General features: G+C 41.3%; 1 protein-coding gene across 6 annotated transcripts in view; it reads right to left on the bottom strand.

Annotated features, from left to right (window-relative positions):
* Window positions 1–20,158, bottom strand: part of DCDC2C (doublecortin domain containing 2C) — a 60,969-nt gene that overhangs the window by 22,834 nt on the left and 17,977 nt on the right. For 5 of the 6 annotated variants that reach the window (XR_014166929.1, XR_014166930.1, XR_014166931.1 and 2 more), the window contains exons 7-12: window positions 17,446–17,599; window positions 16,721–16,821; window positions 14,414–14,473; window positions 12,979–13,017; window positions 8,620–8,677; window positions 2,048–2,425 (exon numbers count right to left, since the gene is read on the bottom strand). Coding sequence is in view for 3 of the 6 variants with exons in the window: in XM_081906300.1 (XP_081762426.1) it covers window positions 2,048–2,425; window positions 8,620–8,677; window positions 12,979–13,017; window positions 14,414–14,473; window positions 16,721–16,821; window positions 17,446–17,599 (790 nt within the window). In the remaining 3 variants the exon portion in view is untranslated. The remainder of the gene's footprint in view (window positions 1–2,047; window positions 2,426–8,619; window positions 8,678–12,978; window positions 13,018–14,413; window positions 14,474–16,720; window positions 16,822–17,445; window positions 17,600–20,158) is intronic. The other variant, XM_081906301.1, reaches the window with a different exon arrangement.

A 20,158-nucleotide genomic window follows, 5' to 3' on the forward strand; every position in this document is an offset into this window, starting at 1 on the left:
TTAAAGAAGTCTGCTTCTACCTAGAAATTCATGACTGAACAACCTAGGTCTCTGTAGGTTGGTTGTCAATGGGACTGGGGATTTTAATACAGTACTACATTATTCCGTTCACATCTCTAACCTACAAACAGCCACTACCCGTCGGCCTATGCGGTCTCCTATTTCATTTGCTACACACCTTCCAGCATGTTCAACAAATGAGGCAGAATCCTTCAACTGACGGCTCATTCATTATAAAATGCTAATTCCTTCCCAGATTATTGTTAATACCTTTTTTGCAGAACATCTCTGTGATCCCTTAGAGGGGGAAATGTAATCCCATAATCAAAATCATTATAGCAGCACACATAAGCAAGAACGGCCGATACCCTCTCCCATCTATGCTTAAAAATTAGGAAACTTGCATGCTAGTGTATAAGTATATGTAATTTGTAGTGAAGCCCCATGCCTTTTAAGTGGACTTTGAAGTACACACAGAATGCAGCCTTGGAAACATCTGCGCACAACACCCTGGGTGTGGGAAAGCTTTCTTTTCTTTTTATTTAGCTGCGATTTGCCCCAAGGCCTGGGGGTGACAGAAGCTAGAAAGTGAGATGAAATAAATAATAAATCCATGATCCAATGGGTGGAAGCGTGAGAGCTCAGTGAAAGAAGGCATATGCCTATCAGGAGGAAGGTTTGGGGGTTTTTTTACACATAATCACATTCCTGGAAATGACATAATCATTATTGCTGAAGTTTGCAGCCTGAGGCAGACCTGAAATGTTTCTACAACATGGTGACGGAAATGAAAATAGGATGTTCTGATGGAAAGCGTTAGGCCGCTCTAATGGAAAACACAGTACTGCAGCTCCATCTGCAATATAAACAAAATAATACAGAGGACTTACCCTCCTAGCTTCTATAATTATACCTTTTCACTATTGGAAGTAATTGAAAGCACAATGGATTTTTTCTTCTTCTCATTACATTCATAATACTCAGTTATCTACCTAAAGTTAATCAACCAAGAAATGAAAACTATGTGTGAGAGGAAGAGTAAATAGGCCGTTGTCATTATTACACGGATTCTAGTGAGGGTTCGTGCATTACAAAATTAACTTTAGGGTATTTTAGCATCTCTGCCTAAGCCAGCAGACCAAACATGCCAATTACCAACACTAGAGATATTTCAAGGAATGCAATGAATTCTGGGGGTATTTTAGCATCTCTGCCTAAGCCAGCAGACCAAACGTGCTGATTACCAACACTAGAGATATTTCAAGAAATGCAATGAATTTTGGGGGGTAGGGAGCAGGAGGAAGAAAATGGAGACTTCTACTCAGAAAAGTAAACGTTATGCACTACAATATATTCTGAGCTGATCTATTTATTATACCCATATTTAATTCGACACACTAGAAGCAAAAAAAAAAAAAATCAAACGAAATAAGAGGGGAGAAGCTGTTGTGTACCATTATTAGTCAGAAGTCCAGAGTGCTAGCTAGGTGCCCACTCTGGCTGGCACCCCAAGCACACCCTTTAAGCTCCTTCAAGTTTGCTCTACAGGTGGCTGTGCAAAGCCGTACAGAGAAAGCAGGTCTGGTGTAAACTAGCTATCCTCATTAACAGGAGGCAAAGTATCTGGAAGGGAAAGAGTTCCAAATGAATGCTAATTCCTAACTCCGAACCAGATCAATTTGCCAACTCCCGTACTTTGATTTGGCCATCAGTGAGAGCAGTGTCATTTTTTTCTAGGAAAAGAGGTGCCAGAACTCACCATGAACACCTTCCCTTGTTCTCTTATAAGGGCAATGGCGCCCACCTGAGAGGTGCTGGAACTGAGTTTCCAGCAAGTTTTGGCTGAAACAAAACCCATGAGAGAGAGAACAAAGCAACTTCCCCAATGAGCACAGTCTTAACTTGAAAGTTATCAATAACAGTTAGAATCACTGAATCATAGAGTTGCAGAGTTGGGTGGGACCAAGGTTGTAGCCTATGCATAGCGGCATCCCATTTCTGCTCTGGCAGACAGCAGAGCGCATTCTCCCTGTATGTGGCAACTCACCATCCTGGCTGATGGCTTTTACATCTCCAGTTGCATCATTCTGCATCAGCTGTTGTTCTGGCACGTTGACAGAGTCCGCTTGGTCCTCTGGCTGATCACTATGTCCTGTCTTCTCATTGGGTACAAGGTGTGATGGTTCATCTTCTTCCTGCATCTCCCTCCTCTTAGGTATAAGTTGTGCTGGTGCGTCTTGTCCCTCCATTTCTGGGGAACCAATGCTGTCTGTATCGCCCTCATTTTCTTTCCTGTCCATTCTGGTAGAGGGACTCAGTGGCACTTCAGCTACAGGGGGTGGTTGAGTGGTGTCATAGACATTACTTGTGTGGCTGTCAGTTCCTACCACAGACCCAGCACTTCCAGCTAATAAGGTCTCCTCACCTGTGAACAAAAAATGTAACTGTAAATGAAATGGAGTCCAGGTAATGAGGAAGTAAGAGCTAAGTGGTGCAGTGATACAAGGTTCTGGAGCCCTCATCTCACTAGGTCATGATGATCATGGACTGAGTAGCCCTACTGATGTTCTTTATGTGTGTGCCAAATTTTTATTAAACTTTAAAATCTTTAACATATAAATTCCAGATTTCAAATTTCTTATACATTTCTCTTTAAACTTTGACTTCCACCTTTCCCTGCATGCTGTTCTTAATCCCATCCTATTTGCATACTGCATTCTAATAAAAGTTTCTCCTAAGACATATCTTCTATTTCATATGTTATCATTTTTCTTCTGCTGCTCGTATTGCAAATCCTGCTCACCATTTCATCCATGTATGATATCTTTTTCAGATACTCATCCTTCCATGAATAGTCCATTATGTTGGTTTCCTATTTTTTTGCTGTTTGTTCCACCAGTTCTGCAAGGTCTATTAGTCTTTCTGATGTTCATGATCCTCCTGTAATATTGAGGTACGGAATTCTAGATGAATCAAACAAAGCTTTCTTGAGCCAGTTCCAAGTGCCCCTACTATGCAACGGTGCCCAGATTCATCCAGGAAAAAATGACAAATAGGTAACTAATGATCCAGTGTGCCACTGCTCTCAAACAGAGCATATTTTGAGCTCTTTGGATTTCTCTAAGCATGGTACTCTTTTTGGTATGAAACTAATGGATGGGCTGGAGAGCAATGTCTGTAGTGGAGAGCTTGCGCTGGTTTTTGTTTCTTTTGCTAAGACAGGATATACCACCTCTTGGGCTTATTCATAGTTCAGAAGACCAGGAGACACAATGGCTGCTTGCTGGCACTGAAATCCAACAGCTCTTCCTCTTCAGCAGTTTCAAGTCCAGGCATTCAGTAAGACAAGCAACTTTCATGCATGAAGGTTTGCAAAGTTGTAATGGCACAGAGAAGTGTGATCGAGCGTGTTGAGACAGCACAGGCGTAGGTCAGAGACCACCCCTGAAAGACCACACGACTATTTTCTAAACTGGCACATGGATTGAATAACATCCATTCCAAAATCATCCATCATCAGGTGGTGTAGTTGCATCCAACAGCTCATCCACTGCTGCTCTGAGACGTGTTCATTTGAATGGTAAGGAGATAACTATATCGGCTGATCCACTCCACAGTGTCCCATAATAAGAAATGTATCACACATGCTGTATTTTCCACAAGGATGTAATCTCTGCAGTAGTGCAGGTACTAGACCCATAGCTTCAAATTGCCAAGTGTTGCACGTTCTGGATTACACAATGTTGTAACATGGACTCAGCTTCCCTCTGCTGTTGAATAAAGGATGTCTGTGAAGTCCTTGAGTATATTTGTCCAATCAGCAATAACATTGCCCATGTTTCACACTCCAGGTTATCTATTTTTTATATTTATCTAGTCAGTTAGTTTTGACATTGTCTTCTCACTGCATTATAGCATTCCAAGTCCTGGCACATCTTGATTTCATCATCAGCACCAACCCATTCTAAACCACTTATATCTGGGATGTGGGGTGGGATGGGAGAATTATGTCTCCCTATGAGGTGATGCCCTAATGCAGTGATGGCCAAACTTGATCCTCCAGCTGTTTTAGGACTACAACTCCCATCATCCCTAGCTAACAGGACCAGTGGTCAGGGATGATGGGAATTGTAGTCCCAAAACAGCTGGAGGGTATAGGAATGATCGCTGGGTGCGGAGCAGCCTGAGCTGCCTGCACGCATGACCTTGGGGTGCGGGGAACACTCCTCCTCACAGATAAAGCCACAGCCGCAGCTGTCGGAACATCTTGCCCTCTGTCTAAGCTTTTGCAGTCTCAGTAGTTTGCGGTGTCCTGTCTGTGACCTTTGTCTCTGAGGTCTTTGTCTCCTTCTTTATACACTGTGCAAGGGGGAAATAACACAGTGGAAACAGGTGCCAGAATAGCTTTGTACTACCCCACGATCTCGGGACTGGAAGATGTGTAAAGCCCAAAATGTATCTGCCTGGGTTTGCATATTGTGTCAATAAAAGGAGCCTCCACAGAGCTGTCCAGCAGCTTGCTTGCAGCTCACCTGTGCGCTGCTCACCTGCATTATCAACTCCTTCCTCATGTCCTTCACTTCAGGAGGGCCAAGTTTGGCCATCACTGCCCTAATGCATCAATAACTATTGTTGGTTTGGCACAGCTTTTTGCAGGGAGAATGCTGGCTGAGCAATGTGCTGCTGGTTGTGAGCTCACCACTATGCAATTCATGTTGACACCATGTTGTATATTCATGACTGACGGTGAAGAAAATAACTGGTTAATAACCACTGAGCATTTACAGTCACAATGCTTTGTCATGAGAATCCTGACATCCTACTTATGCTTCTTTCATATTTGATACGCTGGCTCATCGGGAACTGAAGATGACAATGGATATACAACATTGCTTCTCACCCAGGCAATTTGGTAACCAAAGAAATATCACCATATGTCAAAGATGGGACATAGAGACAGTGAGCAAATTTCTGTGACTCAACTTCTACAGTGGTGGTTGGTACTCAGTGCTGTGCCATGGTTGTGTGCTTGCACGCCAAGGCTTCGTGCTTCCCTCTGTCCCTACTGTTCAGGGAGGGCAGAAACAAGACAACAAAAAGCAAAAGGAATGCCAGAGGTCTGGTTGAGTCTCCAGTGACTACTATCAAGGGAATGCATTGCCAGGATAGACTAACTCTTGGGTTTTCAGTTTCCTTTCAGCTGCTTGTTTTCAGTGAACTGCATTATTATGCAGCCTGACTTCTTATATATGTGTTTTCCCCCTGCAAATATATATGACAAATTTCTCTCACACTAAAAAGACACCAAAGGTACCTCACGCAAAGGGAAAAGAATCTGCATTAGACCATATACTTAAAACCAAGACATTTGCGAAAATGTAGACTTCTAGCCATCTAGCATTACGCAAATGAATTTCTCAGGCTTTTGTAGTCCAGAAGCTACAGCAGCTTTTCAATGAAAAGCCAGCTAATGAATATAACTTCACCAAAAAAGATAGCATTCATGTGTAAGGAGAAAATGCATAACTCTGTAGCTTCCCAGCTGACAAAACGAGTCTATGACAGGACAAAGAGAACTATTTTCTCAAGAATGAATGAATTGGCTGGCGTGAAGACTCATGTTGAATAGGTTACCATACTTTGCTGGAAAATATTTCAGAAGAAACAACCAACATTTAATGCTGTCAGAATATGGATTCACTCACAAGTGCAAATCTTTCTTTCTTTCTTTCTTTTTTTAAGCTGTAAAGATGAACTGCTGAGACAGCTTGTTTAAATCATGAGGCTGTAAGTATTTTCCTGGCAAATATGAGAAGCACTCTCTCGGGAGTTTACCTAAATTATCTGGTTATTTAATGTTAGTTACTCACTTTTCCTTTATCAAAACTTTAGGAGGAATGGGAGGAAGCCCTGCACTGGAAAGCATTACAAACCTATAGTTTTGTGTTGTATAAAGGGCCCATAGACCTATTTGAAGCAGCCCCCACCTCCACGCATGACATTTCACGGTGCCATGCACATGCTATGAGCTACCACCTCCAATTTTTAGTTTTAACTTGCTGTAGATAAGCATGGCAAAGATCCACACACAGCTGGCCAGAGGGATTAAAGCTTGGCTCCCTCCTGTTAGTATTTGTACTTTATTTGTTAGAAAATGTGTTTTACAAAGAATAAATTATTAAAGGGGGAAAGGAAACATATGTAATGGAACAGCTGCAAAGATTTTTGACTGGCCAGCTAAACCAGGTGAGAGTAGTTGATGGGTCTCAAACCCTCAGGGACGAATGCAAAGACGAGATCCAGCAGATTGAGTAAACAAGACCAGTAGTGGGTCCAATGGTCAATGGTTTCTGAACGTGCTTTAAAGCAAAGTGAGGGGCAGATAGGGCTTGTCAACCTGGGAAGGTAGCCCATTTAGGAGAAGGAAAACCCTGATCCTAAACCTCCACAGCCTATCTTCAGGAGAAGAAAAGGCTCAGGAGTAAGCCCTAAACAATGCGTAGAAAACCTAAGGCCTGGGGGCCGGTGCCAGCCCAATCACCTTCTAAATCTGGCCTGTGGACGGTCTGGGAATTAGCGTGTTTTTACATGAGTAGAATGTGGGCTTTTATTTAAAATGCATCTCTGGGTTATTTGTGGGTCATAGGAATTCGTTCTTCTTCTTTTTTTCAAAATATAGTCCGGCCCCCCACAAGGTCTGAGAGAAAGTGGGCCGGCCCCCTGCTGAAGAAGTTTGCTGACCCCTGCCCTACACAAATCCAGCATGGAGTCCCAAGAGAGTTGGATGGCACATTGCATGCCTCCTTCTGGCAACTCCTGCAGCCAAGCTGGTGCCAAACGTATTGTTTTCCTTTCCTTTGGACCACATCAGCGAGACTGGGGGGCAAGGAGGTCTTGCTGTCTGGGCAGTCCAGGACTGTCACACACTCCTTGCACCCCGGGGAGCTTGCTTCAGTGTTGCTAACACAGCGGTTTGCTTTCACCCCCAGAAATGCACTCCATTGTCTCTTGAGACAGATGCCAATATACAAATATAAATTACAATATGAGATGCAGACAACCCCCTGTGTACATGAAGGTTACATTCCAAGGTACCGCATGCGTTGGTAGGATCACGTACAGTATAAGTGAAAAAGTGAGCAAACATCCCACCCTGCCTCTACCCTGCTTTTAGTGATGTTTCATTGGTATCTTTATGATGTTTCTGGGTCACTTCCAGGTTTGACACGATACACGTATACACAATTGTGCAAATATCAAATGCGTGTAAAAGGAGGGTTGCCTGTATATTCTAGGCATATTGATTTATCAGCCAAAAAATGAAGAGAGAAAAGGAAAGGAAAGGAAAATAACAGTGAGATTTAAGGCACAAGCCCACAGCCAAGATCTACCAGCTACGGGGTTTTATGATTTGGTGGAAGCCTTGCTACTGCTAATTCAGCGCAAAGGGAACCGTATTTTCAAGCTCCAAACACCAGATGCAAATAGTTGTGCGTGAAAATTCAGAGGCCAAATTTTAAGTCTCCTTCCTGATCAATGACAATGAGTGTGTTGTTTTGAGGTTTCCAGCCTCAGCACCTAAACACATTGAGGATCACTAGTTTCAACAGTTGGTCTGACTTTTGAAAAAGACAACTTAGGGCCACACCACACAATTTACTTTTAGATACACCTCTGTTTTGAAATACCCACGCAAACAATTAAAGAGTTAAAGTGACAAATGCATGTATGCTTATCAGGAAATCATGAATGGCTGTAGCTGTGCTGAGCATGCAATTCAATGGCAGATCTGGGTTTGCCTTTATGAGGCATCAAAAACTGCCCTAAGGACAGAGGTTAATAAATCATGAATGATGTGCAGAGTGTAAAAGTATTCGCTTTCAAAACATTTCTGATGAAACCGACAGGCAGTGAATCTAGGGCAAACAATGGAGGGTGGTTTGGGTTGGTTAGTTTACACACACACACACACACACACACACATACACACACACACACAAATATTTCACCTGTGGAACCTACTGCCAAAGAATGTCATGATAATAATTAGTACAGTGGTACCTCGGGTTACAGACACTTCAGGTTACAGATGCTTCAGGTTACAGACTCCGCTAACTCAAAAATAGTACCTCAGGTTAAAAACTTTGCTTCAGGATGAGAACAGAAATTGTGCGGCAGCGGGAGGCCCCACTAGCTAAAGTGGTACCTCAGGTTAAGAACAGTTTCAGGTTAAGAATGGACCTCCAGAACGAATTAAGTTCTTAACCCGAGGTACCACTGTACAAACTATGATAACCACGAGCATAATTTTCATATTAAGAAATAGTCAAATTCTGTAGATGATGGGGAGTAACCAAGAAAGGGGGACTAGTGGATCTACGTCTTGCTTGCAGAATTATGCTTACCATGTATCTGGTTGTCCAACGTCAGCAGAAAGAATGCTGAGCTAGGCAGAATTAGGTCTAGCCAAGCATGGTAATTCTTACATTGTTGGGTTTTTTAAAAAACAGACACACAGACACAAAACTGTAATCCCAACATAATGGTACCGTAGAATAGTTTAGCCGTAGAGTATCTTTGCTACTGCATATTTGTCTTGTAAATAAATTTCTGACATACCTTTCTTCTTTGATCTGAAGAAGAATCCAAACATTTTTTTGAAAACGCCCTTTCTTTCCTGAAACAAAAATCAACATCAGTTAAGGTTCTAAAATGCTCTAGATCATCAAAACAGTATAATCATCAGTATGAAATAGCAATATTAATTTTGTGTGTGTGTGTGTGTGTGTGTGTGTGTGTGTGTGTGTACACACATACAGGCTTTGAATCCTAAGCGCCATAAGTGGAGTTTCACTTACAGGGAGATTTCTCATCTTCCCCTTCTCCTGAGAGTAGGGAGTCTTTCTAGGCCAATATGGGGCTGAGGCAGGAGAGTGCTGCAGCAGGAAGGGAGAATTTGCAGAAAGGCTCATTCCTGCTGGAAGCAACTGTTGTGGGTCCAGATGTTGGCTGGAGAGGGTGCTTCTGTCTCCTCTTGTTGCACTGACTGCTAGGGACGTGCCTGTGGGGGCTGGGGACGCCACTGCTAGGGGCTGGGGAGGGAGAACCTCTTCCTTCTGGTCCACTCCCTGATAAGGCCAGCAGTGCCATGGCTTCGGCAGCCAGTCAAGCAGGCTGGATTTCCTATTCTCCTTCCACATTTCTCAAGGAGAGGTGGCGTTTGGAAAAGACTGTCTTAACCGTCTACTCATGATAGAATGTCCCTCAAGATGCCTCAGTAGGGAGTACTGCTCCAACCGGTGGTTTCAGAGGAAGCAACACGCAGATGTTGAAGTCATTCTGACAGAAAAGACCTACTCTCCAACACCTTTGTACTGGAATACTCTGGTGAAGAGCTCAATCGCAAAGAGTTCAAAGCCCAAGTGAAGGAGTATGCCCGAGGCAAGAATTATTATTATTTCATGTCATTCAAAAAATGATGAGGTAATAGATGCCACCCAGAAAGAAAACTGCTCTCCTTTTATGTATGAACCATAGCTGCAAGCCAAACTGTGAGACGCAGAAATGGACAATGAACGGGCAGCTGTGGGTTGGCTTCTTCACCACAAAAGTTGTTCCGTCAGGCTCAGAGCTAAACTTTTTGACTACCAGTTCGAGAGATACGGCAAAGAGGCGCAGGAGTGTTTCTGTAGCTCTGCCAACTGCCAGGGTTACCATTTTTGTGGTTTACGAGCTGCCTAAAGCTGTTGCTGGACCTTGCTATGGATTACACTGGTCACTGTATTCAGAGGCCAGAGAGGAATTCTTCTTGCAGACTAACCTCTGCAGGTTTTGCCTACTACTTCATCACAATCACCACAACTAGTTGGCAGAGAAGGCATTGGGATAGAAAAGTCATTGGCTGCCCCCAACCTCCCACTTTGCCATCATGGGATATTCCCTTAAGGCGGCCTGTGGGGTGCTTCATGTCCAGATGCCAAACTCGGGGGCTGACAGTCCTTAGCACTCCCTCCCAGTGATCTTATGGGCCACTCAGATGTGATGCTCATTGAAGGACAACCTTAAGCTTGGTCAACCCCATTCAACCACCAACCAGCAGTCAGGCAGATGATTTCAGGATACACACTCAACGTCTACATCAAACCATCTGACATCTGTAGCCAATTAATTCAATCATCTGAGGATGTTTTGGTGAGGAAGCTTAACATATTCTGCACTTTGTATGGAATTTGTTTAGAATTCCACACAGCTCAAGCCATGACAATTGTTGTCACGTGACAGAGTAAAGCAACAGTAGCTGTTTTCTCTCTATATACCATAGTAGTATGTATATAGCTGTGCTGGAAAATGCACAGCATGAGAATAGGAGGGGCATTGATGCATAGATAGTTAGAGATGATAGATGATAGATAGATAGATAGATAGATAGATAGATAGATAGATAGATAGATAGATAGATGATAGATAGATAGATGATAGATATGGGTTAGCAGTCATTCATAGGATACGGATTTTAAGTCCAACTTATTTAAATGTGATAAAAGCTGACAGACTGTACCACAGGGTAGAACAATCTAGCAATTCAAATCCCTATGAAATTTCAGTATATTTCATAGACACCAGCATAATAATTGCCATAATAAATCCACTTTTGTAATGTCTTAAACAAGGTGTACCTGCAGTTAAAAACTGGCAAGATTTATTATAGCACTGAGGCATTCTCTGCTAGAAAATGACAAATTGCTAATGTATGCTTGTTATGTAATAGTTAAGACTCCGTTCTTCAAAGCCCAATGAACGGACTGATAAAAGGAAGTGAAGATTTGTTGAATGGGTGATTCAGCTTTGGCTGCGTGAGAGAATTGACTTTTTTTGAACGTAGCAGCATTTAAAATATTGTGTGAGGCATCCTGAATTCCAGACAAACTAGTAACTTTTAAAATTAATGACATGTTTTGAGCTAACATGGGGGATACAATCCAGTAATCCTTTGGTCATGTGTACCAGAACTCCTACCCTAAAATGTTTGGGAGCAGTTATATCTGGACGCACTGCATTTCAGAGTAAAAACCCATTTATCCACCTTTTATCAACCTTTCCTGACGTAAAGTCATCAGATATAATAAATACAGTTCTAATCATTTTCCATAGTTATAAAGCAAAGTATTCAGATAAAGGCCTAGGCTGCAGTCCTGTTACACACTGGCTAAATTCCATTTTTTTCTCTGCATACTTACACTACTAAGGCTGATATGCTATACACCAGGCATAGGCAATCTCAGCCCTCCAGATGTTTTGAGACTACAACTCCCATCATCCCTAGCTAACAGAACCCGTGGTCAGGGATGATGGGAGTTGTAGTCCCAAAACATCTAGAGGGCTGAGTTTGCCTCTGCCTGCTATACTTAGGCACTGGAAACAAGCTCCGTTGAACAGAGCTTATTTCTGAGTAGATAAGCATAGGATTCTACTATAAATCCCACTGTTTGCAAAGTTGCAGCCCTGGACCAAAAATCTTAACACTGAGGATTCTCCCCAATGCATTCCTGTTCGACAGCATTTAATACTTCTGGTTCGATCAATATCAATCCTATTTTCAAGGGAAGTTCTAAAATACTTCAACCACAGCCACAACACAGTATCAAGAAAGTAAGAAGAGGTATTAACTTAAATATATTTTGTGAGCAATGCATAAGAAAGCCAATTATAAAGTCAATACGTATTTGATTTTACAAAATTTCACTGGCGGAGAAAATAATATACACTTTATTGGCAGTTCAGGCATTATTAATTAAAGAAAACTCTTTTGCTGGTAGTTGATTGCTAAAGAAATCAATAGCACTAAATTATTACTATAAATCTTTGCATATATTAAAACCCACAGCTTGTTTAATCTAATGTTAGCAGTTTATACTTCGCAACTGCTTCCAGAGCAAATCTGTAATATATTTTACCAATATTGCCCACTGCTCTTCACTGTCTTTCAGCCAAGAATTCATGATTTTTCAACTTTAACAATGTGCTTAATTTTCTAAGTCCGATATTAATGTGGCGTGCTTAACTACACAGATATGTTGAAGTGATTCCACGTTAGCTGAATGAACCAGTATTTCCCTCTTCCTTCTCATCTCTTAGTATGCTAACTAGTGTTGTCTCACATGACCAAGGTGGAAAGAAATGAACTGGATCCCATGTTCCCATGATTGGAATTCTGTTCAGGGATGCTGCCACTGGAGGAGGCAATTTCTACCAAATTTTTCTTCCCCCTGCAGCCCCAAGAAACTCTTGTTCAGGAGGGTTAGAAAAACAGTGTGAGAGATGATATGGGAGGCCACAAGAGAAATGGGAAATTGAAGGACACCTCAGGCCCCATAGGAGCCAACTTCTAGGGGCCGTGGGGGCTTCAGCCCCCACAATAAAATATTTGAGGGGGTCGTGTCCCCACAAAGTTGATGGGTATTCCCATTCAAATGGTGTGGATGCACTACATCATGTGATCAGTTATATGGGGTTGGCTTACCTGGGCCCCCCACAATATTTTATTCAAGTTGGCACCCCTGTCAGGCCCCAAGCCAAGTCCAAAATATAATACAGAGAAAGTCAGTGGCTTGGGTAAATGGGAATACTGAGCTCAGTTCAGATCAGTGTAAGGAAGCTGTGATCCTAAGCAATTTCTATCCCAAGTGCTTCCCCCAAGTCCGCATAAGTATTACAAATGAACAGACCACTCTATAAGCACTTTCCTATTTTGTTATTATCTGAGCCTGAATAGATGGGAGAAATATATATTTTATATAAAGGACTCCATCACTTCTGTATAGTAGGGGAGACATGAAAGATGGTCTTGTACCTCCTGAATTGATAAACTAATTCACTTGAGCAAATGCTTGTTGCACCCCAATTTCCCCAACTCAGTACTTCAGCTCTTGCTGTTTCATAGTTTCTATACACTGAAATATTTGGGTATTTAAAACAGACCTTTTTCTCAGGTTTCACGTCTTGATAATATTCTTCAGCCTACATGATAACAATCACAAGCAATCATTAATCCTTCATTCTACTGTTATCTAAACATACAACTAAAATGTACAATTTTGCTAAACTATACAATATATACCAGATTATCAAAAGGGAAGAATGGTATAAAAAGGTGTGTGGTATAGCTATTAATGATAAATTAACATGTGACATTAAGGTAAGACTGGGAATGTGCAGGAAAAATGATTCTGAGGAGATATGGAGGGTGTCTGGAATTTTTACTGTTAAAACAGAAAGGGGTCAAACCATTGCAGGAGGTGTTGAAATTTTGGGAGGTTGGATAGTTACAATAGAATGGTCCCAGTCATGGAGTGCAATTTTTTTATTCTTATTTATAGTTTGTCAAAATAAAATAATTTTATACACACACACACAAGTGTGTGAGTACAAATTTTTATTTTAATACAGGGTTTTTTTATGAACAAGCTTCTTAGATACATCTGGAAAGTACCACTATTAAAGTACTACTTTTAAAAGTACTTTAATAATCGAAAGGTAACGGAGAATGAAGCAAAATTCTGAAAAAGTAAGTTATGCATATGCTTAAAATGGAACCTCCATGATAGTGAAAGAGGTTTGTTTTCGGAAAGTTATATCCAGAAATCTCTAGATATAAGTAAGCTTTCTTAGAGGCATTTGCATGGCTACATTTAAAACAGAGGACAGCACTAGATTGTGCCCCCCCCAAAAAAAATCCAGCAGGTCTCTTACCATCTCAAATTCAGTTTCAAATTAACTGTAAAGTGCACTATAACAAAATGGGGCTCTTACCCTATTTGCCCTCTAACCATCTGAATGGTATGCTAGCCATGCTTATGGCAGAGGTAGTTACTTAAAATTAAGCAAAGGCTTAATATTTATGTTTACACATTGTGTTTACAAACATATTACAAACAGGTAGTAAAGGACTTCAACAAAACCTAAATGTAGTTGCAGCCTGTCATAATGAGAATGGACATTATATCTTAGGAACTTTACACAATACTGAGTGACAGCGACAGGAGTTCAGCCATTCCAGTTATATATGTACTCAGGGGTGGAGAAGTTTAATCTGATTATTAAAGTTGCATAAAGGAGAATTCCCTTATTTCATTCCCTGACACGAAAGCATACTTAGTAGTTACAAATGTTTTTATTGTCTACGTTAAATAATACAACTACACCTCTAAATAAAAGTATTGATCTCAGCAGGTCTGAACTAATGCAGTTTCCGGGGCTATACTAACCCATCTCAAATGCCACAATATGAATGGCTTTGGGTGTTAAGAAGTTAATTTGTTTGACTGATATAAAAATCGGCAAGGAACACCCCAGGATCAAGATTCCATTTTAACTGTATAAAAAAGTTCTCAAATACTGCAAAAACAAAACTAACCTCTTCTTCTGTACTCCAATTTGCATAAATGTCTTCATCAGGGACAACCTCAGCAGGAGCCTTGAGTATGATGCATTCCAATAAAGATTTGCATGAACACAAGGAAAGAAAAATGCTCTTATGTAATTTTATCACAAATCAGAAAAAAATCAAGCAATCGACTTGTTTCCCATGTCCCCACTCTTGAAAACAAACTAGTTATGCCTTACTGAAAGCTTGCCATCCTAAATTGGTGTTACAATATTAACGCTGGTTCCCTTGGCCTGTAAAGTAAGATGAGTGCCGCAACCTCAGAGTCGTCTGCGACTGGACTTAACTGTCAGGGGTCCTTTACCTTTATTTTAATTTGACAGCCTGGAAATGGGTAAAGTCCTCTCAAACAGTAAAGTGAACCTAAGGTCCCGTTTTTGCAAATGGTAAATGAGGTGGTAAACTTCTAACAAGACTGCTGCACTTCAGAGTACAGGTGAGAGTTCACAACTGAATGCTTCTTCTGCCCTGGACACAGTAAGTCAGCAGGGCTTTGGATGAGATGGTGGCTCCACAAAGGCATCTTCCATCACCTGCTCTGTAACGGTACATTGGCTTTCAATAAGTGGGTCATAAGGGAGTGCTTCATTCGTGGCATGATAAAATCTGCTTTTCCTTTTAGAAAAAGAGTAGAAGGACTGAGTATATGTGGGTTGGGGGGTAAGTATACGTTTATACAGCACGAATGTTAAACATCTTTTGAAGGGAATTCTACTTCCTTCCCTCTTGATGCAGACACAAGTAACAAGTGCCATTCCCCAGTTTTGTTAAAAGGAAGGAATGACTTTTAAGGTAAAGGTAAATGACCCCTGTATGGTTAAGTCCAGACAAAGGCGACTATGGGGTGCAGTGTTCATCTCACTTTTCAGGCTGAGGGAGCCAGCATTTGTCCACAGACAGCTTTCCAGGTCACGTGTTGAGCATGACCAAACCGCTTCTCGTGCAACAGGGCACCGTGACGGAAACAAGAGCTCATGGAAATGCCGTCTACCTTCCTGCTGCAGCAGTACCTATTTATCTACTTGCACTGGTATGCTTTCGAACTTTTAGGTTGGCAGAAGCTGGGGCAGAGCAACGGGAGCTCACCCCGTTGTGCAGATTCGAACTGCCAACTTTCTGATAGGCAAGCCCAAGAGGCTCAGTGGTTTAGACCGCAGCGCCACCCACATCCCTTATTGACTTTAAAACCAGTATATCCACAGTGCAGATCTGTTCTGAGAAAGACAGTGAGTGAAGGGGGAAATACAGAAATAGAAAAAGGGGACACAAACATTTATTTATTTTAAAATTAAAACTTCGCCCGACCTTTCAGGTTGTGGCTAAAGGTGCATCCAGAATCTGGAAAGACTGAAAACAAATGGTTTAACAGAACAGGAAATAGTGGTCTACTTTTGGCAGAAAACAAAAACACACATTCAAATATCCAGAACCACAATCTAGCCAGATTTGAGCAACTCTGTCTTACCAATTGCAATAAGCTTTAAGTATACACGTAAGATTTCCATTGAAATTAACAGCTGAAACCTAATAGCTGAAATCTAAAGGGCACTTCTAAAGGGGATGCAGGTGGCACTGTGGGTTAAACCACAGAGCCTAGGACTTGCCGATCAGAAAGTCGGTGGTTCGAATTCCCGTGACGGGGTGAGCTCCCGTTGCTCAGTCCCTGCTCCTGCCAACCTAGCAGTTCGAAAGCATGTCAAAGCGCAAGTAGATAAATAGGTACCACTCCGGCGGGAAGGTAAACGGCATTTCTGTGTGCTGCTCTGGTTCGCCAGAAGCACCTTAGTCATGCTGGCCACATGACCCGGAAGCTGTACGCCGGCTCCCTCAGCCAATAAAGTGAGATGAGTGCCACAACCCCAGAGTTGGCCACGACTGGACCTAATGGTCAGGGGTCCCTTTACCTTTAAAGGGCACTTCTGCATATCACCAGGACTATTCTATTCTTCCTCCTTCCCATTGCGGCCCCTTGCTCTACCAAAACCCAACACTAGATGCTGGAGGACCCCTGAGAGATGAATTCAACATAGTAGATGGGGAAGCAGCCAGAAGGTAAAATTGCAGTCACCATCCATTTGTGTATGCAGAACTGCTTTCTGCCCTTACACAGGGCAGACTCCATCCATCCTAGTAAATGGGATTTAAATGCACTGAAATTTGCTGCATTGAGGCCAGTCAATCATGCCCAATATTTGTTTCTATGCACAAGCAGATGAAAGAGAGAGAGAAGTGTTATAATCAATTCATTCAGAAAGAAGAAATGTACTTTAAATCTACCTGGTCAACAGGTACTTCCACTTGCAAATTTTTATCTTCTTGTATTTGCTGAGCCTCTTTAATTTCTTCCGGGGGTGTACGAGCTTTATAGACCCCCCGTCCTGAAAATAAACAGGATTAAAATATATCTGTATTAATCACTATCTACCCCACACTGTGAAAACTACCAGCATAAATAAATTATAACAATATTTAGACGTAGCTAAAAAAGAAATTACTTCTTTAAGGGCAATGTTTGTATACAATAAATATTTTCGAATAACAGCAGCCTGATATATTTCATCATTTTGAAATGTTTTACTTCTGTATTAAGTAATAATAAAAAGGAGGCAGAAGGTGATATGATGCAAAGTTGCAAGAGTCATGTTATAAATAAGAGAGACATTAACAGTTACTAAATATTGAGCTTTTATCTAGTAAAAGAATATGGAAATTATGCTGTAATTGTAAATTTAAAAACTTTTTTCAGTGAGAACATTGAAAAAGACCTGTAATGTCTGCAAATATGCATTGGTTTGCATTTGATTCTTAATAAGCTTCTTTTTTTAAGGCTTAGTTTCTCTGGTGCACATGTTACACTGAATACAAGTATTTTGGCTTAAGCGACTATGTACATTTTACAATCAGAGAAAGATAAGCATAATATGTAAACCAGGACATCAATACCAAATCTGCCTGCATTTAACTATGGGGTCTTAGGTACCAGATACAATATTTTGTGTTACCATCATCGGATGTCAGGTGCTTATTAGCCTCAGCGTCACGACTTGCCTTCTTGGGTTCTGCGTAATAAACTGAAGACCTATCTCCTGCTCCTCGCTTGGATGGTGGTATGGCAGGCTGCATGCCAGCTCCCCGTTTTGCTCGTTCTGTAGGAGGCTGAAGGTAACACACTCAATAAACATCCAAAGAACATCTATTCCTTTAGATCTGCAGCAAACAACTACTCTAACAACATTGTTAAAAGATTCAGAAACTAATGCAGTTCAGTATTCATGAGCAGCAAAATATCTCAAGCTGCAGCTGCCTCTGGTTATATGAGCTATTCCGGAAGGCAAATGGCCTTTCCCCAACACTCTGTTTTCATTTTGGGTCGGGGGCTTGTTTCAACAGGTACTCGGCTTTCAGCAACATTGCATAGATCAGGAATAGGCAACCTTCGGCCCTCCAGATGTTTTGGACTACAAGTCCCATCATCCCTGCCCTCTGTGGTCCTGTTAGCTAGGGATCATGGGAGTTGTAGTCCCAAAACAGCTGGAGGGCCGAAGCTTGCCTATGCCTGGCATAGATCCTGGAACCTAGCGAACACAAGTCCTTAGTGAGTTGCCTGATACAGTTTTTCTTTCTCTTATAAACTAACATTTTATGGATCAATGGACTGATCCAGAAGCTGCTATGTGAAAATTCATAGCTTTGCAGCTGACGGAGACATTGTACTTCAGTGTTTGAAACTCCCATTGTTCTAGGCACATTTTGCGACAAGGAGTTTCGCCCATAACCTAGGTTTAAGGTGCCATTTAGCTCCTAGCTTTCAAATCTCAGTTTCTAATACTCCTTCAAACAAAGCACAGTTGTTATACAGACCTACAGTGGTACCTTGGGTTACAGATGCTTCAGGTTACAGACTCCACTAACCCAGAAATAGTACCTCGGGTTAAGAACTTTACCTCAGGATGAGAACAGAAATCATGTGGTAGCGGCACGGCGGCAGCAGGAGGCCCCATTAGCTAAAGTGGTGCTTCAGGTTAAGAACAGTTTCAGGTTAAGAACGGACCTCCAGAACGAATTAAGTTCTTAACCCAAGGTACCACTGTACTGCAATAATCTCAATACATTTTAAAATTATCAATCAGTCAATCAACCATTTTATTTGTATGCTGCCTATCCAAAGTTAAGACCATGCTCAAGGCGGCTTACAACACATTTATCAAATGCATAATGACAAGCATAACAAAAGTAGCCATAAACAATTCAGAACATCAAAAAGCACACAAAGATTGTATGAGATACCAAAGTTGTACGAGATAGCAAAAAAAAGTAGCTTTTCAAGGGCCAAGTTACTGGGGTATTCAGCAAGCCTACATGAAGGAAAGTGTCAGCCTATTCTGAAAATCAATCTCTCTCTCGCCATAACAAAGTGGAAGGCGAACCAGAAGACATTTGGCTGTTTTCCCAAGTGAATCTCATCATTTGAGTGGGAGCCTACATACTTCATCATACAGCACACATTTAATCTGAGCATGTATTAAAATGGAAGACTAGCTAACATTTGAACTCTAGCGCAGCCTCTTCATGATCTTGACTGATGACAGGGAATGTTTCACATTTATTGTGAGATACAGCCCTGTCCCTGGAATTACTAATCTGAAATGTCAGCTCTGAAGCAAACATTCTTCTCTGGACTTTACGTATCTGGCATAATGCATTAAACTGCTGGGTTTTATTGGTTAAGTTCCTATGATATAGCACTCTTCCCTTAATGTTATGTTTTTCACCTGCTACAGTTTCTCTTTAGTACTTATGTTATGTATGTATGTATGTATGTATGTATGTATGTATGTATATGTGTTTGTGTACAAACACACACATATACTTATACTGAGAGAGGCAGGCAGGCAGGCAAATGTTCAAATTAGGTCTAGTATTTAATGTAAAAACACATGCATTCAATAAATCAACAAAATTGTTAAAATGTATGCAAACACCGCTATTTGCATTTTTATTACAGGTTTTAATATTAACAGGGACATTTTGCAGCATCAGAAGACATGTAAACAAATTATTCCCTGTTGCTGTTTCCTAAAGCCTTTTTTTAACTACTGTTTTATTACTCTTCCACTAGTTTCATGACTCTAATACCTATTACAAAACTGAAATAAACAGGTAAACAAATTAGATTTCAATTCGCAAAGACAATGTGCTGCATTTATGTTACCCTCTTCTCAACCTCACAGGCATACAATTCAAAGAATGCATGAGAGCCCAATACCACTTTATGGAACTACCAACACATTACAGTCCAAAGCCAGGAGTCGCAGAGTGAGTCTATAACAGATTCACTGCCTGTGAGCTGAATGATATCTGTCTCTTACATATGCCTGGGATTTGCCTAGGCTTGGCTACCTGCACTGGCATGAGGGAGGGTACAGTAGTATCAGTGCTGTGGCACATAATACATCACACCATGCGGAGAGAGAAAATTAAAGGGCCCCCGATACACAGTATAAATCACCACCATCTTTATTACATAGTTTGGAAATTCTTCTCATGACTCAACTTCAAGACAGAAGATAAATTTACTTGTAAGAGATCTTTTGCATTAAAAACACACACACACAACCTTAACACATTTATTGTGGCATGAACTACGACTGACATATTCTGCAACATGAGCTACAGCCTGCTTTATCCATTGCAAAACCTGATGAAGATCTCTAT

Source organism: Podarcis melisellensis (assembly GCF_964234715.1).
Source record: "Podarcis melisellensis genome assembly, chromosome: 3".
Taxonomy (NCBI): domain Eukaryota; kingdom Metazoa; phylum Chordata; class Lepidosauria; order Squamata; family Lacertidae; genus Podarcis; species Podarcis melisellensis.